This window comes from Ovis aries, chromosome 4 (assembly GCF_016772045.2).
Source record: "Ovis aries strain OAR_USU_Benz2616 breed Rambouillet chromosome 4, ARS-UI_Ramb_v3.0, whole genome shotgun sequence".
Taxonomy (NCBI): Eukaryota; Metazoa; Chordata; class Mammalia; order Artiodactyla; family Bovidae; genus Ovis; species Ovis aries.
Window position 1 is genome coordinate 21,374,831 of NC_056057.1, and position 27,802 is coordinate 21,402,632.

The 27,802-nt window shown below is 34.6% G+C and overlaps 1 protein-coding gene across 1 annotated transcript in view; it reads right to left on the reverse strand.

The window, feature by feature from the left end:
- The window catches only part of VWDE (von Willebrand factor D and EGF domains), a 97,378-nt gene extending 73,956 nt beyond the window's left edge, over positions 1–23,422 (reverse strand). The window contains 13 exon segments of the mRNA XM_027969095.1: positions 1,390–1,521; positions 4,885–5,077; positions 5,904–6,153; positions 7,526–7,599; positions 7,849–8,066; positions 10,773–10,922; positions 11,481–11,568; positions 12,399–12,643; positions 15,616–15,693; positions 21,194–21,346; positions 21,349–21,424; positions 23,193–23,326; positions 23,329–23,422. Coding sequence (XP_027824896.1) covers positions 1,390–1,521; positions 4,885–5,077; positions 5,904–6,153; positions 7,526–7,599; positions 7,849–8,066; positions 10,773–10,922; positions 11,481–11,568; positions 12,399–12,643; positions 15,616–15,693; positions 21,194–21,346; positions 21,349–21,424; positions 23,193–23,326; positions 23,329–23,422 — 1,885 coding nt within the window.
- Positions 23,423–27,802: the final 4,380 nt, after the last annotated feature.

The window sequence follows — 27,802 nt, forward strand, 5'->3', positions numbered from 1 at the left end:
GCAGTGTATACCTTTTGTATGGCATCGACTATTAGAACCACTATAATATATCACATACCTTCCAAATAAGTATATAACTAAAATCAACCAGAGTGTGAAGGAAATTCAACATGGAATAGAAATGCTAATAAATCCAACAGTATTACAAATAAAATACATAAACACTCTAAACAGGTTGAGAAAGAAAATAGTTAATGTATGTAATTTTGGTTCTTATTAGTGAATATATATATTTTTCCTATACTTCTGTATAGAGTTAGAGAATTCCAGAGTATACTCTTTATCAGATATTTGGAGGAGGGAAGTAATATGAGAAGAAATATCACGGTAAAAAGTATATCTGAAAGAACAAAATGTACTTTCCAAGAGAATATAAACCTATAAAATTCTCTCGTCATATCACTTAATTGGAGTGTGATGATCACATTTGATGTGATGTGATATGATGTGATGATAGCATGTGGTTTATTCTGCCAAGAACAGTATAATGACAACTTTCTTGAGCGACACTAAAGTGAGTGAAATAATATATATTACATTTCCTATTACATGTCTTATTATTTCACTGAGGTTAAAATATTTCATGGCTCATTTGGAAAGGCTCTACTCATAAAATCTTGAAATAAGCATAATTCTTGTGTATAACTATTTTCCAAAGACACATACAAAAGTTATTTCCTCCTTAAATTCTCAATCTCAGAATGAATTGAGAGAAAAATAATAAAAAAATACTAAATTATGATTTACTATTGTAAGTTTCTAGCTTACCCAACGTAATAAGTACTTTCTAAATTTAAAGTGCTTTCCTTAAAATAAAATTCCACAAATAAACAGAAGATCATATAAATATCATCAAAAATAAATTATAATTTGATGCACTAATATTCAAACTGAGTGACCATGTCTGTCTTATGTGGCTTCAAGAAAGAAAAACGTTTGTTTTTTTTGCAATTTTCCCATATGAAATCTATAATAAGGGAAATACAAAGGATAAGCACAATTATTCCTAACTTTATGGTTTGTAAAAGGGAATTGTTCATATCTCTAAATCCTATAATTAAAGCACAGTATCTTCTATTAAAATGACCACCATTCTTTGTGTTTTTACATTTCAATAAAGAAGCTGATATCATTTGATATTATTTTAATTTCTTATTGTGAGTGAAATAGTGAGCTAATGCCTCAATAAAAATGATAAAAAACAGTTTAATAGAGTTAGGGAATGGAGAAGCTTTATGGTTAAGCAACTTAACAGTTTTCCTGTTCAGCTCTCTGAGGATATGACATCCTTTGAGATTATGTTGCTAATTGATACTCCAAACTAAAGTAAATTAACCTGAATAACTCATGAACTTAATTGTTTTTGACATTATAATTAACATATCTTCAGTTTAGTAACTTCACATTTAATTGAAGGTGATTCTTTGAAGCCTTGACCCAAAACTCTCACCATCACACAGTTATATTTCCAAATATTACAGAATCCAGCATTCTCAAATTCTATAATCTCAGGAACCTTGTCTTCAGAAAAAAATGATTTAAAAAATAGACCATATTTTCTTTAATTCCAGAAAAAACTAATTATTTTCAAGGCCAAAATTAAAACCATATGTAAAATAATATTTTAAAGTCTATCCCCAATATTATTTAGTACATTAATTAAACTGTTAGATGTTAACAGTAATCTAGTATTAAAAGAAGTGCTACCTACTATTCAATCCAATAGAAATAGCATTACAGGTATTATCAGTGCCCAATTATACAGGTTTAATTAATATTTTAATAATATTTGATACCAAATAATATAAGTATTAACAAATTACTGCCACCCTGCGTATGTTTTACTTTTGCCATTTGGTTTATGTCATAGAGACACGTTACAGAAAAAAATGCTCTTATAAAAATAGGTTATGAAAAAATGCCCTTGTAATAAGATAATGTATTTAGCAATGCAATGTATTAAATTAGGAAGCAATTCTTAAGTTTTAGGAAAGAATTATCAAATTTTGTGCATGCTGTTGTCCCAGTATTGTTGATATTTTTATGCATTATTGCTATCCTGCATGCTACCATAATCTTAGGTATACTTCTCAGTCATAGGATAAAATAATTTCTTTATCAGTCACAGTCAAATGACCTTCTTACGGTATTTCTCTCCTTCTGGTCATGGTAAGATTATTCATTATCTCTATCAGCAAGATCTGGTGGTTAAAATAGATAAATTCAGTATAAAAAGTAATTGAATACTTTGTTTAAGAACTATCAAGATCTACGTGAATATAACTTTAAAAGCAATAGGATATAAAAACCCTGCTATTTGTATTTAAAGTTCTAAAATATTTATGAAAATTTAGAAAAATAATATTCTTTTATATATTCAAATGTTTACACAGCAACTTCTATGTTTCTGCTGTTTTCTAAATGTTGGAAATATAATAGTCCTGGCCTTCCTGATACTTACATTCCATTATGGGAGAGCAAAAAAGGAAAAATAAATATGAAGTGTATCATATAAGACAATGGAGAAAAAGTATATTTTCAAAACAATGGAAAAAAGTATATTAACTATTAATGCATTAAGGGAGATAAATGCTATGGGGTTGTGTGAGAGAAACTATTTTATTTAGAATGACCATGGAAGGATTCTATGATAATATGGTATTTGAATAGAAAAGACAAGGAAGTCAGTCATGAAGATATGGTGGAAGAATGTGTCAGTGAGAGGGAGTGGTAAGTGCAAAGGTCCTGAGGTAGAAGCAGGCTTGGTCTTTATGAGGAACAGTAAAGCTTCCACTAGAGAACACTAGAAAGTAATGACCTATGGAGGAATGGTGGATGAGTTCAGTGAGAGAAGAGTCTCAGATTATATAGGGTCTTCTAAGCTATAGTACGGAGAAGGTAATGGCACCCCACTCCTGTGTTCTTCCCTGGAGAATCCCAGGGACAGGGAGCCTGGTGGGCTGCTGTCTATGGGGTCGCACAGAGTCGGACACAACTGAAGCGACTTAGCAGCAGCAAGCTATAGTAGGGCCTGCCAGTTTTACTCTGAAGGTGATGAAGCGCCAACAAAGAGATTTAAGCAGAGGAATAATACAGTCTGACTTAACATTTCAAAGGAATCACTGCATGGAGAATAAACTTTGAGAGAATCTAAAATAATTCAGGGAGAGAGAATGGTGGCTTGGACTAAGTTGGTAGCAGGGAAAGAGATAAAATTCTTTGAAACGAGGTGAATTTGCTTCTGATGGATCAAATATGAGGCTTGATATAAAAAGAAAAGTCAAAGTGACTATGACTTTTTAACATGAACAATTGAGGAAAGAAGTTTGCATTTACTGAGATGGAAAAGAGGAGGTTGGTGGCAGTAGGAGGAAAATCAGGAGTTATTGGTTTAATGATTATGAGAATCAAATTGACTTTCTAATGTCTTCCTCTAATTTACTGGGACAAAATAATGAGTAGATCGATTAGAAAAAAAACTAAGCATATTAGTAAAATGAGCAAAATATTAAGTTTTATCTTTATATATTTTGTATCTTGAAGTTTTATCTCCATATTGGTCCTTTCACTGAGATATTTTGTTTAATAATTTACGCTAAAGCAAATATTTTATACAACTAAAACAGCTAGAAATGTTGAGGATAATGTTTCCAAAATAATATCTCTGATAATAATTATTTCATGTAGAGCTAGACTGCTGAGTAATTAAGTTACTATAATATATAGTAATAATTATAATAAATATAATAAATATATTATATATAATATAATAATAAATTATAATAAATATAATTCCAGAGGAGAACAGATTCCTGTGGGTAATCAGTATTCTCTTGCAGTCAGTAGGTAAATAGAATCAGAAGCCAAATTATACCAGAAAGTAGCTTGGGGAACTGGGAATGGGAGCAAGGAGGTTTCTTGAATCATCTTAAGAGCCTATGTCATCCATGAGCCTCCTCACAGGAGGATCACCACTCCTCATAGGAGGATCACCCCTCCTCACAGGCGGATCACCCCTCTCCCACGTCAGGCGCTTTGATGTCTGTGTTGAAGATCACTGAAAACACACTACCTGTGTTTCGTTCCTCTGACTCTCCTTCCCCTTTTAAAGTTTTAAATTTAAAAATAGAGCTTTTCTCCTTTGTATGGAAACAGTTAAGTGTTCACTGCAGAAAAATATTTTTAAAGCAAACAAATTTTACATTACTACTCAATCTGAGATAGCTATTATATCTTAATGCAAGTGCTTTGTAAACCACTCCTATATTTCATTAATATCTTCTTCACCTGTCAATAAATCCACATTTACTCCAAAATTTTCATGAGTACAAAATGTTCTATTATGTGACAACATTATATTTAGGGTTTTGGTTAAATGGTTTTATTAATCACTGATTAATTGTACTTTTTCCCTCTTGGAAAAATATAATGAGTATCACTAAGGTTCTGCACATCCTTGATTATTTTACTTTGATAAATTTTCAGAACTAAGATTTCCTGAAAAAATGGCATGCATAGGTTCAGATTATTATATATGAATACTACATATGTTCTCTGGAAAGACTGTAACTACATTTTCTACACTTGGTCTTGCATGAGAGGTGTTTGATCTGCATTTCTTTGATAAACTAATGAGGTTGACATTTTCATTTTTTTGTTGATTATTTGTACTTCTGGGCATATTAGTCAGTTTTATTTCTTTGTGAATTGCCTATTTATATTATTTGCTCATGTTAATTGGACTGCTGACTATATATTAGTGATGTATGAGTGCTTTCTATATTAACTGTGTGCTTTATATGTAGCAAATATTTTCCATTTTTGATTTGCATTTTGGTTTTTAATGACAATTCAAATATATAAAGCTATGCTAAAAATTCTTACTCATCTCAATGCTATAAAAACATTCACTTAAACTTTCTGTTGCAGCCTGGCAGAGCAGAGACCGGAACCTGCCCCATGACTCAAGGGTGCGGCAAACCGCGTCCTGGTGATTGTCCTGGTAAGCATGCTGACCTGACATTCTTGGGGCAGGAAGTGCTCTCTGCTCCGCTTCACTGCCTACCCCTGCGTCCGTCTCCATGGAAACAAAACAAGTTATTCCTGTATTCCTGATCAACAGCAGAGCCGCTCGCGCTAATCAAACTCCCCCGTATAGCTATTCCCTAATGATCTCATGTGACTTCTGCCAATAAAAGTGCGGGCTGGAAGGAGCCATTTTGTCCCCCTGGCATGAACAACAGGATGGCCCCCTGACTCCCCGCTTGCCAAATTATAGGGGTCTGTCTTTTCATTACGGTGCTCTCCCCCGTTTCAGGTCTTTCTCACCCGCTGTGCTGGACCTGGCAACTTCTACTTTCATTTAAATTTTAAATTTCATTCACCTGAAATTTACTTTTTTGGAAGATAAAGGGAAGATGACCTTAAAATGCAAATAATCAGCTCACAGATATTAAGTATTATTTTAAAATATATAACCTTAGGTCTATTTCTTGGTTTTCTAATCTCTTTCATGTACCTACCAGTTTATTCCTGAAGCAGAAACATTTGTATTCATTTCAAAAATAGTTACTACTGAATATTTATTCTTAATTATATATTTCATCTCTGCCTAATATACTGTTTATTGGATATTATAAAAAATATTTTTATGAATAATCCACTGTTATCATATTGAAATCTTAAGGCACTTTAGATTTGACAGTTTTAACTTTGTTGTATCTATTTGTGTGGTAAGTGAAAAAATGTATTCTGAGATCAGTGTTAATTGGTAAGTTATTTTCTTAAAAAAACTAACACTGGAAAATAATAGCACCTAATTTAATATAGATGAAATTCAGATTTGAATCCAAAATCATCAGCAGAAAAAAACAAACAATACTTTTAACAGTGCAGAATCATACATACTGTTCGCTTATCTTGATATTGCTGGTTACATCTTGGCTCTTTACAAATAAATATGGCTGTGATTCATGCAGCTGACCACTGCACATATCGAAAGTAACTACTTCACCTTCTTTGGCAACAAAGCCGCAGTTACATGACACAGGATAGTGAAAACTTCCACAGTCCCCCTGACGTACATGGACTTCAAAATCATGTGGCATACTCTTATAAAGCACAAATGTTCCATTCCTGAAGTTATCATACATCCTATCATTAACAGAAGTCCACTGCATTAAGAATTGGTATAAAATATCACAACAGTATGTTATAAACTAAATATGTATTAAATTTATTTATATGCATTTAATATATTTTGATGCAAGAATGGAAAATCTATGTTCTAATAGCTTCATACATCACAACAATTATTTGCAGGTTACTAAATGAAACAAGGTAGTAATAAACACCCAAATCTCTCTCAGTACATTTTTCTTCTGTGTCATCACTTCAGTCAGTCCGACTTTCAGCCTTCTCTTTCTGACACTGCTTTCTTTCCCCTCAGATACACTACGTACTTTGGCGTGTATGTCTCTCTCCACCCATACAAACGTAAGCCTCGCGAGGTCAGGGGATGTCTGCCTTGTGCACTTCCATACTGCAACACTTAGAGTGTGGTTTGCCACTTAGTTGTTACATGGCTGATATTGTTGAATTATAACAAATTAAATTAATAGCCACTATGCTTTCTTCAGGTTTTTCCACTAAAGCTTCTACGTTTAGCTTTAATCATAAAGAAGTTAATTCTAGTCATAAAAGATTGTTGTATGTGGGGTCACCTCCTACAAACTTTCAATACCTTTTCAAACTTTTGGAATTTCATTTGTTATTGGTGGGGGGGCTCTATATCTTTTTGCTGATATTAAATAATTTTATTAATGATCACATTATAATTTTTTAAAGACAAAATGAGCTGCTATCACAAAGAAAATTATGATTCAATGAGGAGGTATTCTTATTATTTCTTTAGCAACATCTTAATATCATGTATTTCCCAAAACAATATAACTGAGTTTAAATCCTTCTATGCAGGTATTAATAGCAAGCTGGTTTAGGTTACTGCTGAGTCATTTTGCTCAGTTTACGTTAAGTTCTAAAGGCAGACATCCAGGTATTCATGATGGCTATAACAGTTTTTCCCCTGAGTATCCTTGCAATGAATTAGAAGTGGTTAATTTTTTAAATAATTATATGTGTTAGCTTAATCATCTTACCTAAACCTTCAATATTATTATTTCAATATCTTGTAGAAATGCAATACAGTACATATCTCTAGAATAGATAATTTAATCATTATGATAAATAAATGGTCAAGCTAAAATGACTGTATTTATAAGAATCTTTATTTTTACAAACTCAGCTTCACAATTATTCTGTATATTTAAAAAGAACTAGATTTTAGGGCAAAAAACATTTCACACGAACAAATATTTAGAAACAAAACAGTGATGTTCATACATGCCTTCCTTTTTAATCTTTCAGTGAAGAGGACTAAGAAAAATAATAGTATAATGTTTAAAACAAAGCAACAGAATCCAAGAAAAACACAAACTACCAAAGGAGAAAGCTTTCAGGAACCTACCTGCCATCAAAGGTGATTATATGTGGATCAGTAAATGAATAGCAGTAAGCAGTTGGGACATCTTTCACTCTGATCTTAAAAGCAAAGAAATTTTCCCTAAATATTACTATTAATTGTTATTTAGAGATATACAATACATTTTCTAACAAACTCAGTGAATTTTTAATCAGCTACTGTTTTATCATAGTTATTAAGGTAGGAATCATTTAAAAACTGAAATAGCTCATTAAATAATTTTGAGATGAAAAGTTTATAAGGTATAGTGATAAAATACACATATTTTTAAAGCTTAGTTTATAAAAAGATTTTTATAATTTGTTAACCTGGATGCTGTCTGAAATGTAGCTGTTCCACAGGAAATTCTCATGAACTCGAGGTTCTACTACAATATTTGTGACTCTGTTCCCATCTTGTGAAAAATCTGTAACCACAGTGTAGTAGACAAAAGCTTGGCTGCAGGTTCCGGTAGCACAAGATGATGTCTGGTGAAGGTCCACAGGACAGGAAGACAGTGCCAAATTTAAGCCTAGCTGTTCTGTACCTATTTTAGTGAACAAAATACACAGAAAATTTTCCTAAGAGAAAATACCAACCAAAATCCATAATAACATAAAACAGTGAATTCAGAATTTATTCTTAAATTATTTACTCTTACTTAAAAATATATTGGTAATTTCTGCCTAAATAGGCCAAAGCTATTGAACTCTACCTAATCTTTACAAATAGTTAATCAACATGTGTGTAAACATATATACATACATATTACTATTTTTCATAGGTTATAAATTCATATGCTCTTGGAAATAATTTAGAAGCAATATAAATTTTTTTTTGTTTCTGTAAAGAAACCAATGTAATTCTAATACTATGAAACATAATTAATTTTTTCTTTCTAATTCTTTTAGGCCTTGGGTACAGATAAATCTTAGGGCTTGAACTTATATTCTCTCTATCCATTGTTGAGGGATAGCAATGATTACTGAAACAGAGTTCACCAAGCAGATTTAATTATTGATACAGAGTTCATTTTAAAAAACAGAAAAATCAAAACTAAGTAATTCTACACCAGAAATAAATCCTCAGTCTCTTTTCACCTTCCAAATGTCCCAATATATTCAGAACTTTGAGATGCTTTTTGCCTTGGAACAAAAAATACACACAGAAATAATTTGGAAAGAAAAGAGAAGGAAGAAACTCTAGCAATTTGTGTAACTAAACAAAATGGATAGAGTCCACCAAAAGCTGGCTATAAAAGAAGTTTGTTCTCACATCCCATTGGTGAATACAAAGTCCATCTGAGATAGGCTCACTGCATAGATTCTAAGTTCCTGAAAAAATTTTCTCTTCATGCATTTTTTTTCCCCTAGGAATATATACTTTTCTCATATACATAACAAATAACAGAAACATCTAAACTCTTAGCCATCTCCCTAAGGTGAATATGAAATATATCTTGCTTAGATAGACCACAGACATAATTTCCCCTAGTCTATGATATGAGGGCCAAGTACTGTTCTTTTTAAGACTGTGAAAAAGCAGTGGGGTCTTTCTAGAAATATACTGCATGTGTGTGCTCAGAGGTGCAACCATGTTTGACTCTTTGCGACCCTATGGACTGTAGCCCGCCAGGCTCCTCGGTCCATGGGATTCTCCAGGCAACAATACTAGAGTGGGTTGCCACTTCCTCCTCCAGGGGATCTTCCTAACCCAGGGATTGAACCCAGGTCTGTTAAGTCTCCTGCATTGGCAGGCCAGTTCATTACCACTAGCTCTACCTGTGAAGCCCAGAAATAAGGTAGGAGACACCAACTTCTGCTCTATAGGAGTAGAGATATAATGAAAATATACTTAAAGAAGATGAGATGAAGAATATCAGGATGAAATAAATTTTATCCAGAAAAAGAGGAAATTGTTTTTAATTGACAAATAACAGATAAAATTCTAAAATGTAGGAATATATTTAGGCTGTTTTTGTATTATTTTAACAGTGCTTATCGTGTTGAAAGAATTTAGAGCAGGCAAATATACTTTAAAGTACACTTGGAAGGAATTCTTTGCCTAAAACAATTTTGGAAGATGTCAGTCACATTACTTTCTTCCTATTATTCCCCATAAACTTTAGTAAAATTTGCATATTATGCAAATATACACAATAAGCAAATAGCTTGAAGTAGACGTGTCAAACAGCCTGAAAGAGAGGGTTTAATTTCATATTCTGGGTTGTATTTAAAAATAAAGTGTTGCTTATGGTGCTCCTGAAACCCGAGGGAATAGTTGGGTGTTACCTAAGCCTGTTGAGTGTCAAGCATGTTGGGATAGCCTCTTTTGATTCTTTTTTCTGTCTCTATAGTCATCTGTTTTTCTGGGTGAGTACTTCTCATGAGGCAATCTCTTAGCATTTTTATCCTTTTGTTTCTCTGATTTAATTAGGTATAATATAGATGTGAAGACCTAGATACATTGCACTTGGTGTATTTAGTAAATAAAAGTTTATGCCCTATGGTGAAAAAGGTATTAATATATGAACAGAGTTATAATCTCTCTTGAAAATTATTTTATTTATATTTTACTTGCTTGGTCCCTATATCAGAGGCTTAGCGGAAAAAAACCCAATCAACCCAATCACCACTATACACAGTTTGTCCTCTCATAGCCTCTCTTGTTCTGAGGGAGAATTTCAGCTCTCTCTGTGGCTGTGGCAGTGACCGTGTCATACAGTCTCTATAACTAGTAATTTAAATGGAAGGCTTTGAAAGCAAAACATCTCAAACATGAGCTAACATTAGAGAGCAGAGTGGGAAGAATGCATTATGAGATTTGTGTTACATAAGCTTGAACTTTTAGCATAACTTATCACACCTTCCTCATTAGGGATGACTTGGAAGATCTTAAAGACCAGTGTGTCCCTCAATCTCTGAAAACAAAGCAAAGAGAAGAGTAAGTGGAAGGATGAGGAGAAGGAAGAAGAGAAAAAAGAGAAGGAAGAGAAAGATAACAATGTGGAAACTGTTTATTATTGTCTTTTTTTCCTAACTTGTGCTTTGAGCCCTGGAGGGATAAATGGACTGCAATATAGATTGCTTTGGCAATCATAAATTTGGCCCAGTATTATTAACATGATTGAGTTGTAAAATGATGTAAACATGCAATATAATTAATTATATGTGTGCACTCCAGTGACTTCCTGAAGGAAAAAAGCATTGGTTATTATTTGAAATCTAGTAATGAAATGGATTTAGCATATTACCTTGATCAACAGTTGTCAGTTTTAATGAGATTTTGCACTCCTGATCAAGCTCACTGAATCCAATAGGACAAACAATAGGAACTGTGCTCTCTATCCTCAACTGGTATTCATTCCCATCTTCAGATATAGTGCTCAATTCAGGTTGTAATTGGTGTAAGAAAACATGTAAAGCAATCATGTTAAAACATAATTTATTTCTAAGATATAATAATTTTGAAAGGGCATTCCCCTCTATAGCTCCTGTTTTGCTGAGTGAGCTGATGATAGCAATAAACTATAAACTAAATAGAATTTTTTAACTAACAAGATCAATTAAAACCAAACCCTTAAATACATCAGCAATGCACAGAAGAGTACATGGAGTTGCTGTAATGTTTAGAGTTTAGGCACAGTTTCGTTCCACAACACATTTTAGGCAGTCTGGTTGAAGCCTGCCTTCATGATTCTGGTTCAAGGCAGACAGAATTTTTTTCTGAAAAAAAAAAAAAAAAAAAAAAAGGCAAGTATATTCCAACTTTAGTTCAGTAACAGGACCTCAAAGCTCATTGGCACTAGAATTATTTGAGCTATTTCTCAAAAAGTACAAACTCTTGGGTCTCAGCATGGAGTCTGTGATGTGGTTCTGGAACCAGCAGCTGCAGATCACAATGTGGAAAACACAGTTCCAGAGGAATAACCTTTCAAATCTACACCCACTGCTACATACCTTAATGCTGGCAAAAAATTCTCAGCTTTCGACGGCTAAACTTTGTACATGTGGGTTCTCCAAGAAAAAGATGAAAGCACTACAAAATATCTATGAATACAGTTAACAAATAGTCATTTAGCAACACAATTATGGAAGACATATGGATAAATTATTAAAGTACTTTAACTTTTGGTAGATTGTGCATAAGATATAACAGAAAAAAGTAATTTAAAAGCTTGCTTGAAAATTGAGAAAAAGTCTGCTATAAAATATTAATCATTTAAACCTCAACATAAATCAGTGTTTTGTAGACTTTGTACTTAAGATGTTTTTAAAGGTGGATAATAAATGATATTATCATTGAAAAAATAGAAACTTTTTTCCAGAATAAGATTATATTTTAAAACAAGAAAGGGACATAAATTCATAAGGCTTCATTGATAATAATCAGTGAATTACTAAAGCAGATACTCATATAAAGTCACTAAGATTACTGATTAATCCAGTTATCACTGGAGTTGGCACAACTCCCAAGAAAAAAAATTAAAAGAAAAACATTGTGCTTTATATCCTGAGGATAAAACTTATATTAGAATATATATATTTTTTAGCATTTTCGTTTTTCATTTTTATTGGAGTATAATTGCTTTACCATGTTATGTTAGTTTCTGTTGCACAATGAAGTGAATCAGCTGTAAGTATACGTATATCACCTCCCTCTTGGACCTCCCTGCCCCTCCCCACCTATCTAGGTCATTCAGAGCACTGAGCTGAGCTCCCTGTGCTTTGCAGCAGGTTCCCACTAGCTATCTATTTTACATGACTATATATGTGTCAATGCTAAGCTCCCAATTCGTCCCCACTTCCAATTTTAAAATCCATTTTTTAAAATTAACACATTTATGAAAATAAAAGAAAATCCAACTTCTTGAACATACCCTGTCTCCACTGAGATTTATACCATCCAGTTCTAAAAGAGAGAATACCTGAACTGTGGTCTCTTGTTTCAGCTCTTCTTTGATTTCTTGAGAAGAAAGCCTAGACCAAGCTATGTGAAATCCCATGGAGTTGTTTGTAGGGAAAACATCAAAAGCACACCTACAGAAAAGCCTGGACTCAATAAGCTCCGCCACAACCTGTGGCCTTCCTGGAGCTGGTGATGGTAATGAGACAGACAGCTGACCTGGTGGGAGAAAATTTGTAGTTGGTCATCTTAAAGAGGTGTTATGGGAAAGCTCATGAAAACTGTAACTCAGGGATTTATATTAAGGAAAAGTAAAATACATTTAGAAAAATAATTATTCTCTAGCAATCAGCAAAGTACCATACTCTTACTTTGACTCATAATCTCATAGATATTGATAGCAGAGAAATATATCAGCTTATCAAGCTTGTATTAATGCATGTTGAATATGACAACTCTTGAAAAGTCTAGCTCTTGAAAAGGAAAGGAATTTACTTTCTGTTAAGCAATTATCCTTTCTAAAAAAAAAAGGAACAAATAAAATAATATTTCTACTTAATAATTTCCTGTTATAAAAATAGTCATGATAATGCAAAATCAAATGCTTTACCCTTTTATAAGTTACTCTCATAACCCAATCCATCATTACTCTGGGTTGAAAGAGATATTCATTATAGAAGTGATTATACTATGTTAGTGGTAAATATTCAGAGAAGAAAATGGCAACCCACTCCAGTATTCTTGCCTGGAGAATCCTGTGGGCAGAGGAGCCTGGTGGGCTGCTGTCCGTGGGATCACACAGAGTTGGTCATGACTGAAGCAACTTAGCATGCATGCATGCATTGGAGAAGGAAATGGCAACCCACTCCAGTATTCTTGCCTGGAGAATCCCAGGGACAGAGGAGCCAGGAGGGCTGCTGTCTGTGGAGTCTCACAGAGTTGGACATGACTGAAGTGACTTAGCAGCAGCAGGGGTGAAAAATATTAAGTGTTAAACAGCAGTCATTCTTTTCATTATTCTGAGGTTAAAAAAGTTTAAAGTTTCTCTAGGAACTCAGGAAGATTTTACAGTTTTTATGCCTGGGCATTTTGAAGATTAAATTGGGGGAATCTAAATGTTTCAAAATAGCTTTTGATTTTTTTTCTGTTCTATTTTAGAAAAGAGAAAAATATCTGACTGATAAATATTCAAAGTAAGATTTTTTAAATGTCCTAAAATATACAAATATTTTCTATGATATTCACTGTAATTAATTTTATGATAATCACAAAATAATTTTTTCAGTTCTGTAATGTAGATTTTGGAAAATTCTGAGACCTTAGTCTAAATGTGAGGGGAACAAACTTATATAATTTCAGAAATTTTAAAGTATTATTTGTTAAATATCTAGTTACAAAATCCCAATAACAAATGAACCATCTTCAAATTAATCTAAGTAATAAATATTTTGCCAAACATTTTAAACATTAGGCCAAATCATTATCTAGATTTGAAGGAAATAATAGACTACTTTGGACTATATATGCTTTTGAAAAATTACATATCTGAATGAAAATTTTCTATTAAATAAACTAAAAAAAATGTTGAATTTATTTCCAAATAAGGAAGAACTATCTATGGAAATGATTACTAGGAAGAGATAACAAATGACTGAAAAGAAAATAAATCATGAAATTAATTTTTGAATGAATTGGCATCCTCTATTTGGGTAAGCTAATCACTGTTTGCAACAATGTAGATCAAAAAACATTTGCTAAAATATAAAGAAAAAGATTTCAAAAACAACAACAGATAAATTATTTCTGCTTGAAAGGCACAATTATCACTTTGTCAATTCCAAGAAAGCACCTGCTATAATGTATTCTCTGTTTTATCCTGAAGCTTTATCTGTTGACTTTTGACTCAATATTTTCATTCAAGTGTTACTTTCTCAAATTGTGTGTGACTCTGTACTGCAGTTTTTCCAATCAATTACACAAATATTCTGAGTATCATAACAAGTGGCTTAAATTTATTGTTTATTCAAGAGGGAGAAGTGATTTTACTTAATATAAGTGTATGATAAAACCCAAATCTATAATACAGAAAAAATTATACTTTACGGTTAATGTTACTATTATTAAGGATATTATTTGATTCTCTTATAACAGGGTCTAATCAAACTGAGACTTTGAGATATAACAATTGCTTGTTTAGAGAGCACTAGGAAAATGGACTGGAAAATCCATTTGCAAATGAAATAGGGCATAGAAAAACAACACAGAGTGATTTATTTGAGGATTATTCTAGTACCACTTTTTTAAAGACAAAGAGCTGGTATCTAAATTTTATATGATTTATCCTGATTCATTTTACGTCAATATGGTCTATTTCACCATTAAAGATACTTTTTTCAGATATATTAATTATATGTCAACAATTCCTCTTTCATTCAGTATATCACCATATAATTATCAATATATTTTATCAACAAACCCAACAAAAAGGCTAATGTTTCAATAAATAATTTTAATTTCTGCCCCCTATTAGCTAGACATCATAAATTTTATTAGACAAACTACTTAGAGTTTTTTGTTACAGGAAGGGAGCCTAAACATTTGAAATAACTTTTAAAATTTTAAAATAGAAAATGAAAAATATAGATTGGGAAGGGACCACCATGAACATTTTTGGGTTTATCTTTCAAGCTTGTTTGGTACAAAGTACCAAGACTACTACTAAGGTGAAAGTATGTATTCTTGCATTATAATATTGTTTACAGAGTATTTTATCATAATGCATGTGTCAAAAATATTGAATAACCAGCAGGAACTGGATATGTGCAATTTTTTTCATATTATTTGAAAAATGCTTCTATAACTAACTTTAAATATTTCTTTAGGTAGATTTTGAAAGTGGAATTCCTCGAAATAAATACATGTTGATTTTTAAGGCTGTTAAGATGAATTGCCAGATTTTCTCATGAAAAGATTCTACCAGTATACACATATATCTGTAGGACATGAATATACCCAACTCTCTATACCTCTGCCAGTTCCAAGACTATTTCTTAATGGCATAATAGAGTGATTTTTATTTTTGATATCCACTAGACTATTTGTCAGATACTACTGTAATTCAACACATACAGTAAGTTACAGGAAATAAAAACCTTTTGAAATTATTGGTTTATAAACACATTGTTAAAAACAAACTGATACTTACAAATAGTCACCTTCAATTTCAGTTTCATCAGGGCCACATGGGTATAAATTTGCATCAGAAACAGCTGCAAAAGGTTAAGGTTTATAGATTTATCCAACTGATAAGATAAATAGTTAGGTGATAGATATCTAAGAGGACAATTTTTTGAGAAGTATGTTTTAATATAGGTTAAGATTTACTAGTTCTCATTTTTCTTTTATAATACTTTTTTTCCCTTTTCAGAATGAGATCAAATGAAGATAATTTGGAATCATACTTTAAAACAATTTTATCTTTCATATTTTGGATTTTAAATTTTAGTCTGCATTATTAAGTAATGAAACATTACAATCTCCAGAAATTTATAACAATCACCTGGACATCCCTTCCTTAGGAATTGCCTCCTCCAGAGTCAAGCACAGGATTATAAAATTGAGTCTACCCCTGTCATGGTAGTACTCATACCCCAATGCCAAGTTCAGCACATTATGAACAAAGATAGGTTCATCAGATTGCTTCTCAGAAGAATTTAGAACTAAACAGAGATGAGTTGAAACCTGAGACAGGTTAATAATGGAGCTCTATAGGAATGTCTGTGTGTGTGCTTAGTTGATCAGTCATGTCAGACTCTTTGCAACCCACCATATCCCCCATGCCCCTTCCACTCAATGGACTGTAGCCAGTCAGGCTCCTCTGTACATGGGGATTCTCCAAACAAGAATACTCGAATGGGTTGCCATACCCTCCCCAAGGGGAATCTTCCCAAACTAGGGATTGAACCCAGGTCTCCCACATTGCAGGCGGATTCTTTACTGTCTGAGCCACCAGGCAGATTCCTACAGCTAAGATTATGGAATTGCTCTCTTGCCCACACTTTCTAAGGGATTCCATTTAACTCTTCCTCAGATTCAATGACATATCCTAAAACCTTAGTGTTGGGATTTTCTTTTTACATTATTTCTACTTCTTTTCTGTTATTTGCAGCCCAAATCACCATGTGGTTTTTTTCATGTGCAATTTTTTTGGTCATATGTATTTATATTCATGAGGAATGTTGCTCTATAGTTTTCTTGTAATGCCTGTATCTGGTTTTACTTTTGGAATAATACTGACATCACAGAAGTTTAATGGCAACCCACTCCAGTACTCTTGCCTGGAAAATCCCATGGATGGAGGAGCCTGGTAGGCTGCAGTCCATGGGGTCGCAAAGACTCGGACACGACTGGGCGACTTCACTTTCACTTTTCACTTTCATGCACTGGAAAAGGAAATGGCAACCCACTCCAGTGTTTTTGCCTGGAGAATGCCAGGGACGGCGGAGCCTGGAGGGCTGCCGTCTATGGGGTCGCACAGAGGCAGACACGACTGAAGCGACTTAGCAGCAGCAAGCACAGAAGTTTAGCTGTCCCTTTTCTATATTTTTTGGAAGAGTTGTGTAAAATTGGTAGTATTTCCTCCCTACATGTTGGGAAGAATTCCTAAGTCATCTGGGCATGAGTTTTTGTTTCCTTGTTTTGCGTAATAGATTTTAACTAGAAATACAGTTTATTGAATAGACATTAGATCGTTGAAGTTATTTATTTTGAATGAGCTTTCATTTTGCGTATTTCAAGAAATTTGTCTGCTTCATTTATGTTGAGTTTGTTGGCAGAGTTATTCATAATAATCCTTTCTTGTAATGTATGTAGAATCTGTAGTTATATTATGTCTGTTATTCCTGATACTGGTAGTTTCTATCTTCTCTTTTTTATTGATTGAATTGGCTAGGAACTTACTAATTTTCTCAAATTTCTCAAAGAACTACCTTTTAATTTTCTTGAGTTTTCTGTTTTGTGTATTGTTTCAGTGATTTTCACTCTGATCATTATTTCCGTTTCCTCCTTACTCTGGGTCTCATCTGTACTTCTTCTAGGCTCAGTGTATAAGCTGAGGTCTTTAATTTGTGACTGTTTTTCTTTTCCAGTATAGATGTTTAGTAGGTTTTTCTATTAATTAACTTCAAACTTTTTCCAATATTCTAATTTCCTTAATTTAGGGCCCAGAATGTGTTATATCTGAGTAAATGCTTCATGTACAATTTGTGAATAATACTGATTGCCTAGCCTCCTCCAATTTTGCAGTTTGTAGATAACATGGATTTTCTAGTCTCCTCCACTTTGCTATTGTTTCTACATGCTCAATTATTGACAGATGGGTATTAATCTCCAACATAGACTATAGATTTGTGTATCTCTTCTTGAAGATGGATAAGTTTGCTTCATATATTTTGAATCTCTGTTATTAGGTACATTAAGGATTTAGATTTTTATATTCTATTGTTCAAATGACTCTTTTATCACTAGGAAATGAATGCTGCCTTTCCATGTGATATTCTTTGCTCTATAATCTTTGTCTATTAATTTAGCCACTCATATTCCTTGTGATTTGTGTTACCTAAGTATATCTTTTTCCATTCTTACACTTTCAACCTCATTTTTAGAAATCTTTAAAGTTGGATTTTCTAGGCAGCCCACAGTTGTGTCTTACTTTTCTGTCCAATTTGACAATTTCTGACTTTCAGTTGAGATTTTAGACCATTTTTGTTTAATTGATTATTGATATTGTAGGGTTTACATTTACCATGTTGTTGTTTTCTGTTTGTCTTATTGGCACTTTTCACATTTTTCTGCCTCAAACAAACAGTATATTTTATGATCCATTTTATCTCCTTGTTGGTTGATTAGCTATGCTATTTTATTTTTCCATGAGTGCTGTAGGCTTTCTAGAATACAATCTTAATTTCTCATAGCCTATTTTCAATTGATATGTTGCCTCTTCATGTATAGCTCAAGGACTATTTTGCTAACTATGTAAAATGTGAAAAATATTTTTCCATGCATTATTCGAATAAAAGCATTCAATCCTTTTGTTTGAATGACACTCTTTACAATTACAATCTTAAATCAATGTTTCTTTTCTTATTTGGCTTCTAAAAATCGCTAAGGGTAGATAAATTGTGTGAAAATGACATATGAATTATAAGAAACAAAACCTAGTCATGAGAATATACTATTAAAATGAGATTTTTTTTCTTAATTTTTGCTTTTTTGATGGTTTTTAAGGTAAATATGACTGACTGTTGCCTACCCAATCACCGTAGGTTTGGGGTAGAAATATATCCACGTTAAAAAACATTTCATAGTCTCATTGAAGATGAGACTGAGAAGAGCCAGGGAAATCTGAAGTAGCTGTAATAAGGTTTTTCCCAAATAAGCTCCTTAAAAGGGGGCAAGTTTCAGTTACCGCCAGCCCTCTTTCAGCCTTTGGGTTTTTCATTTTATTCGGTCTAAAAGCAGATAAAAAGGTTAAACCTGGACCTTCACCCTGTCACCATGCAGGAAGAGCCTAGACACTCACAGACACCGCAACCTGGCATTGTAAAGTGGCCAAATCACCATCATTATTGAACATTTGTCCAGATTCTTGCTAAGCACAAAAAAGAAATTCTTAAGAGGATCAAGTGACATTTTTGTTTGCTATCTATGACTTTTAAGTGAAGTCTAAATGGTACTTCAAGGTAAGCTTTTATTGGCATATCAGAGAGGATAATTATGTATATGTTTGACTAACTTGTATAATAAAAGTAAAAAATAACAATCATCTCCCTTTCCCTAAAACCAGTAAGAGGACTCATATATGGAGAATGAGGGAAATACTTCTGAGTATTCAGGCTTGAGAAATTGAATGAGTAGTAATATCAATAAAACAGGAAATATTTCTTACATTTTAAAGGCATGTTGTAAAATGCAAATTTTAAATACTGAGTTTCTAAATTCAGTGCAAACAATAACAAAATAAAATTTCTGCTGAAGTAATTATTTGTATGTTATGCTATTCTCTAGAGTAAAAGTTTTTGTGTTTTTTTTTTTTTAAATTTTAAACAGTTGCCACTATTTCTTAAACTAATGGGGCTTCTCTTATAGCTCAGTCAGTAAAAAATCTGCCTGCAATGCAGGAGACCCAGTTTGATTCCTGGGCTGGAAAGATGCCCTGGAGAAGGAAATGGCAACCTACCCCAGTATTTTTGCCTGGAGAATCCTATGGACAGAGGAGCCTGGCAGTTTACAGTCCATGGAGTCGCAAGAGTTGGACACAGCTTAGTGACTAAACCACCACCACCACCACCAATGTTGGTAAATTGTTGGTTCTTTCCGCTGAAACATCTGCAAAATTTTACATAAATAATTGATAACATTATTTGAAATTTTATAAAAAGTATGTTAGTCACTCAGTCATGTCCAACTCTTTGCAACCCCATCGACTGTAGCCTGCCAGGCTCTTCTGTCCATGGGATTCTCCAAGCAAGAATACTGATTCCCTTCTCCATGGCATCTGCCCGACTCAAGGATTGAACCTGGGTCTCTGGCATTGCAGGCCGATTCTTTACAGTCTGAGGTACCATGTGTAAAGAGTGTTGAAAAAATATGATGTAAAGAGTACTGAAAAATACTTTCAAAAGAAAACCCACAATATTTTTCGAAATATCTCAGCTTGCCCACTAATGTTCACTTATTAAAAACCATGCTACATTTGTCAAAACTAATAAATTGCCTTTAGGACTGTACTCGTAAATAAACTGAAGTCTCTGTTTAGATTTTTACCAGCTTTTCCGGAGTGTTCTTTTCTAAAAAGTTCTAGTTACCCAGTCCAGGATATCTTCATTAGTCATGCTTGCTTAGTCCTCTCCAATCTTTGACAATTTCTTACTCTTTCATGGTTTTTTTTTTTATTTTGACACTTCTAAATAGTACTATTTACATGTTTTGTAGAATGTTTTTCAATTTGGGTTTATGTGAACTTGCTTAATGGTTAGACTGGGGTTATGACTTTGAGCAAGCTAAGCACTGAAGAATTGATACTTTTGAACTGTGGTGTAGGAGAAGACTCTTGAGAGTCCCTTGGACTGCAAGGAGATCCAGCCAGTCCATCCTAAAGGAAATCAGTCCTGAATATTCATTGGAACGACTGACACTGAAGCTGAAACTCCAATACTTTGGCCACCTGATGCGAAGAACTAACTCATTGGAAAAGACGCTGATGATGGGAAAGGTTGAAGGCCGGAGGGGAAGGGGACGACAGAGGATGAGATGGTTGGATGGCATCACTGACTCGATGGACATGAGTAAACTCCGGGAGTTGGTGATGTACAGAGTAGCCTGGCATGGTGCAGTCCATGGGGTTACAGAGAATCAGACATAACTGAGTGACTGAACTGAACTGAAGAATATCATAAAGGAGAAAGGTACTTCCTACTGAATGTTATTAGAAGATAAATGGTATCAATATACATTACCATTGCTGATATTAACTGTTCACACTTCCACATTAACAAATAATTTTGATGATTTAAACATCTTGGCAAAGAACCCTTAACAAATCTGGCCAATTTAAACCAGAAACTTAGCCTCATTTTAGCAATAATAGTAAACCAAATATCTTACTGAGATTTGCATTAGCTTCATAAACCCCATCCAGAGGATGGCACAAACACGCCAACACAGAGTTCCAACACTAGCAATTCATGTGCATCACACATGTTTTCTCACCTTCTGCACAATATCCCATGCATCCTTGAGTGGGTTGTAGGAAGTACACAAAAAACTTTTCACAGTTTCTTACAAACACCGGGATTTGAAAAAGACAGCAGTCTTTCACAGTGCTGAACAAAAACTGCCATGTGGCACAAGCTGGCAGTTGCTGAGTTCCCCAGGTGGAGGCAATGTTTCTGAATCTTTCAGAGACAGCCACATAGGGGCCTGTGACCCACAGTGGTTCATCTTTGAAGCAGAGAAAACAAAAGTGGAAACACCAATTTGTTCTCATACATGGTAGATACGTCAATTTTACATCTTCTTTTAAACAACCTTTAAAATATTAAAGTTCAGTTCAGTTCAGTCGCTCAGTCGTGTCCGACTCTCTGTGAACCCATGAACTGCAGCACCCCAGGTTTCCCTATCCATCACCAACTCCTGGAGCCTGCTCAAACTCATGTCCATCGAATCGGTGATGACATCCATATTTAAATGTTTAATATTTAAAATATTAAAGTATCAATCACCAAAAAAATCTAATGACTTGTGCTTATACCATAAAAGAAAAGATAAATTCATAAATAGTAAATTTAAGGGTATGTGTTTGTATCCTCAGTCACTTCTGATTCTTTGTGACTCCATGGACTGCAGCCTGCCAACTCCTCTGTCCATAGAATTTTCTAGACAAGAATATTTGAGTGGGTTACCATTTCCTCCTTCAGGGGATCTTCCTGACCCAGAGATTGAACCTGCATCTCTTGCCTGCATCTTCTGCATTGGCATATGGATTCTTTACCACTTGATCCACATGGATAGCCATAAATTTAAGGGTAGCTTTCTCATAATTAATACAGTGTTTTTTCAATTAAAATACTTTTTATTACATTTATTATTATTCATTTGTATTGTGAACAAGAGAAATTCAGTATCAGTGAATTTACTGAATAGCTGATACATCTTAAGACAAGTCAACCTGAAGTTATCTTAATATGTAGCACAAAGATAAATGATCTTGGAGATTTCTTGAAACTTTTCTGAAAATAATATGTGTAAGATATTAGTGCAGAGTGGAGAAGGCATAAAAAAATCAGGGGAGAAAGAAAGGAATGCTCAAAATCTGGTGATGGACCAACTGGTTAGCAATTAGGGGGAAAAAATGAAGGTAAAGCCTCACTTGAAGCCAAATTTGGATATCTTTCCCAAGTTCTTTCTACCTTACATACCTAAAAAAGGAAAATAGTTCCCACTTTAAAAAGTTTTTTGAATGTGAGTATGATAATTTAAAATGCTGGGTAACGATAAAGAAAGGACTTCCCAGGTGGCTCAGTGGTAAAGAATCCACCTGCCAGTGCAGAAGATGCAAGAGATGTGGGTTCGATCCTTGGGTTAGGAAAATCCCCTGGAGAAGGGCATGGCAACCAACTGCAATATTCTTGCCTGAAGAATCCCATGGACAGAGGAGCCTGGCGGGCTACAGTCCATAGGGTCACAAAGAGCTGGACATGACTGAAGCAAGTTGGCATGCACACATGCAATGATAAAGAAAATGAGGCTTCTGTTAAGACACAATCCTTCTATTAAGCAGGCAAGAACTCAGGCACTTAAAATAGGCAGGATTTTACTCTTTGCAAGTTACTGAGGTTAAGTACACAAACCTTGGAGACTGACTGCCTGTGATCAAAACTTGGCAATCTGACCTCATATCTAGGTGACTCTAGAAGTGTTAACCCCTAAAAGTATATTTCCTGTATTATATGGTGAGAATAATAATGATAGACTGTCTTCTATAAATATTGTGAATAAAAACAATTGGTGGACTGTTGGGCATTACATTAACTATTATTATTATTGTCAGAATAGAGAAGTATGGGAATACTCCCTCAGATTAACTTAACCTTGATGAAAAATTAAAATATTGCAGTGTGAGTTATAAATTGGTTGTAACAAGATTCAATCCTTATAGCAAAAAATATATAAGAAAAAGCACATGGAGCTAACAATAATGAGTTGATACCTCAACACATTTGGTCGGCATCTCAGCAGGTCTATCAAAGAGCAGAAATCGATACCATCCAGGAGAAAGGGAGTGGTCACATATCAGGTCTTGAATGGCTGACTACTGGAGGTGCAAGGAGTCAAAATGGACATTTTATAAGGGCTCTGAAGAAACTGGTGTCCCCCAGGAAAGCACTCCCAAGCTAGATTGGAAAGATAGATGTCTTTATAAATTTTCTTCATTGACATAGTTCATTCCTCAATTAAAATTGATTCCCAAAGCAAAAACAGAGCAAATAAACCTACAAGTGCACATAAGACCATCTGATATATCATGATCACTTGCTAAAACAAAAATGACTTAATATGCACTTTCCATAAATATAATCAGCTAATCAACAAATTCTGTGGAATGTGTTTTTAAGATATTTGAGCTTTGAAGACTTTATTTTCATTAAATTCATTGTTCTGGGGTTTTTTCTTGGCCATGCAGCATGTGGGATGAGATACCCCACGTCCAAGGAAAGAGAAACCCAAAAAGATGGTAGGTGCTGAGAGAGGGCATCAGAGGGCAGACAGACTGAAACCACAATCACAGACAACTAGCCAATCTGATCACACAGACCACAGCTTGTCTAACTCAGTGAAATTAAGCCATGCCGTGTGGGGCCACCCAAGACGGGTCATGCTGGAGAGGTCTGACAGAATGTGGTCCACTGGAGAAAAGAATGTCAAACCACTTCAGTACTCTTGCTTGAGAACCCCATGAACAGTATGAAAAGGCAAAATGATAGGACACTGAAAGATGAACTCCCCAGGTCGGTAGGTGCCCAATATGCTACTGGAGATCAGTGGAGAAATAACTCCAGAAAGAATGAAGGGATGGAGCCAAAGCAACAACACCACCCAGTTGTGGATGTGACTGGTGATAGAAGCAAGGTCCGATGCTGTAAAGAGCAATACTGCATAGGAACCTGGAATGTTAGGTCCATGAATCAAGGCAAATTGGAAGTGGTCAAACAGGAGATGGCAAGAGTGAACTTTGACATTCTAGGAATCAGCGAACTAAAATGGACTGGAATGGGTGAATTTAACACAGATGACCATTATATCTACTACTGTGGGCAGGAATCCCTTAGATGAAATGGAGAAGCCATCATAGTCAACAAAAGAGTCCAAAATGCAGTATTTGGATGCAATCTCAAAAACAACAGAATGATCTCTGTTTGTTTCCAAGGGAAACGATTCATTATCAAAGTAACCCAAGTCTATGCCCCAACCAGTAACACTGAAGAAGCTGAAATTGAACTGTTCTATAAAGACCTACAAGACCTTCTAGAACTAACACCAAAAAAAGATGTCCTTTTCATTATAGGGGACTAGAATGCAAAAGTAGCAAGTCAAGAACACCTGGAGTAACAGGCAAATTTGGCCTTGGAGTACAGAATGAAGCAGGGCAAAGGCTAATAGAGTTCTGCCAAGAGAATGCACTGATCATGGCAAACACCCTCTTCCAACAACACAAGAGAAGACTCTACTCATGGACGTCACCAGATGGTCAACACCAAAATCAGATTCATTATATTCTTTGCAGCCAAAGATGGAGAAGATCTATACGGTCAGCAAAAACAAGACTGTGGCTCAGATCATGAATTCAATATTGCCAAATTCAAACTTGAAGAGTGTGGGGAAAACCACTAGACCATTCAGGAATGACCTAAATCAAATCCCTTATGACTGTACAGTGGAAGTGAGAAATAGATTTAAGGGACTAGATCTGATAGAGTGCCTGATGAACTATGGACAGAAGTTCAAGACATCGAACAGGAGACAGGGATCAAGACCATCCCCGAGAAAAAGAAATGCAAAAAAGCAAAATGGTTGTCTGAGGAGGTCTTACAAATAGCTGTGAAATGAAGGGAAGTGAAAAGCAAAGAAGAAAAGAAAACATATAAGCATCTGAAAGCAGAGTTCCAAAGAATAGCAAGGAGAGATAAGAAAGCCTTCCTCAGCGATCAATGCAAAGAAATAGAGGAAAACAACAGAATGGGAAAGACTAGAGATCTCTTCAAGAAAATTAGAGATACCAAGAGAACATTTCATGCAAAGATGGGCTCAATAAAGGACAGAAATGGTATGGACCTAACAGAAGCAGAAGATATTAAGAAGAGGTGGCAAGAATACACAGAAGAACTGTACAAAAAAGATCTTCAAGACCAAGATAACCATGATGATGTGATCATGGAATGTGAAGTCAAGTGGGTCTTAGAAAGCATCACTATGAACAAAGCTACTGGAGGTGACGGGATTCCAGTGGAGCTATTTCAAATCCTGAAAGATGATGCTGTGAAAAGTGCTACACTCAATATGCCAGCAAATTGGGGAAACTCAGCAGTGGCCACAGGACTGGAAAAGGTTAGTTTTCATTCCAATCCCAAAGAAAGGCAATGCCAAAGAATGCTCAAACTACCGCGCAATTGCACTCATCTCACATAGTAGTAAAGTAATGCTCAAAATTCTCTAAGCCAGGCTTCAGCAATACGTGAACCCTGAATTTCCAGATATTCAAGCTGAACCAGAGATTAAATTGCCAGCATTTTCTGGATCATCAAAAAAGCAAGAGAGTTCCAGAAAAACATCTATTTCTGCTTTATTGACTATGCCAAAGCCTTTGACTGTGGATCACAATAAATTGTGAAAAATTCTGAAAGAGATGGGAATACCAGACCACCTGACCTGCCTCTTGAGAAACTTGTATGCAAGTCAGGAAACAACAGAAGTGGACATGGAACAACAGACTGATTCCAAATAGGAAAAGGAGTATGTCAAGGCTGTATATTGTCACCCTGCTTGTTTAACTTATATGCACAGTACATCACGAGAAATGCTGGGCTGGAGGAAGCACAAGCTGGAATCAAGATTGCCGGGAGAAATATCGATAACCTCAGATATGCAGATGACACCACCCTTATGGCAAAAAGTGAAGAGGAACTAAAGAGCCTCTTGATGAAAGTGACAGAGGAGAGTGAAAACATTGGCTTAAAGCTCAACACTCAGAAAACTAAGATCATGGCATCTGGTTCCATCATTTCAGTTCAGTTCAGTTCAGTTCAGTCACTCAGTTGTGTCCGACTCTCTGCAACCCCATGAATAGCAGCACACCATGCCTTCCTGTCCATCACCAACTCCCGGAGTTTACCCAAACTTATGTCCATCGAGTTAGTGATGCCATCCAGCCATCTCATCCTCTGTCGTCCCCTTCTCCTCCTGCCCCCAATCCCCCCCAGCATCAGGGTCTTTTCCAATGAGTCAACTCTTCGCATGAGGTGGCCAAAGTATTGGAGTTTCAGCTTCAGCATCAGTCCTTCCAATGAACACCCAGGACTGATCTCCTTTAGGATGGACTGGTTGGTGCACAAAAATAAAAGCAGCTTTTAAAAAAATCATTATTTTAATATGAAAATTATCTTGTTTCAACTTACTGTCTTCCACAATGTGGTTTAAAAATGAGACTCAAATACTAAAATTACTTTAAATGGGAGTTGGAAAAGTATATTTTCCCTTTCAATAGCCATTCATATACATAACCAATAATGCTTGCATCTAAAGTATATATTATACAACACCTTTATAATTGAAATGTCTGGCTAGTGTCATGATTATACTTGTATATTATTTAGATTCTTCTGGAAGCCTTAAATAAAATGTTTTAGCAGATGGTAAAGCTATGTGACATTTCTGTTTTTGTTTATATGATTTATATAGTCATCCTTTTCTAAATCCCAAAGCATTTTGAGCCTCATGATTATAACTTGTAATATGTAATTAGTTAAATTCTTTAACTCCAGAGAGAATGCTTGATAATATTGGAGCAGTAATTCCATTATTTAAGAAATGGATAGATTTACAAAGCAACCTAATAGATGTCAGTATATTTCATTTTTGTCTAACTGTCCAAAACATTCACACTAGTCCAATTTGAAATAAGCTGGATTTCTGTAAGATACAAACTCATTTTTTTTAATAGTTTTATTGGGATGTATTGTTAATTTACATAACATAAAATTGACCTGTTTTTGTAGTGCATAATTCAATGCACGGTAGCATATTCACAGAGCTGTACAAACACTATAGGCTTCCCTGATGACTCAGATGGTAAAGCATCTGCCTGCAATGCAGAAGACCTGGGTTCAGTCCCTGGGTTGGGAAGATCCTCTAGAGAAGGAAATGGCAACCCACTCCAGTATTCTTGCCTGTAAAATCCCATGGACAGAGGAGCCTGGTAGGTTACAGTCCATGGGACTGCAAAGAGTCAGACATGACCAAGTGACTTCACATGGTCACAAACATTATAACCATCTAATTTTAGAACATTTCTATCACTCTAAAGGTAAATCTCATGCCAATTTATAGTCTTTCTTCATCTCCAGTCTCAAGCAACAACTAATCTCCTTTCTGTCTCTACATATTTTATTTTTTTGGATATTCCATATAAATGGAATCATACATGTTCTTTTGTGACAGGCTTCACTTTTTCATATTATCTGTACTGTAGCTTTGTCAGTACCTTATGCCTTTTTATTGGAAAATAATATTCCATTGCATGAATACAGTATATATATATTTTTT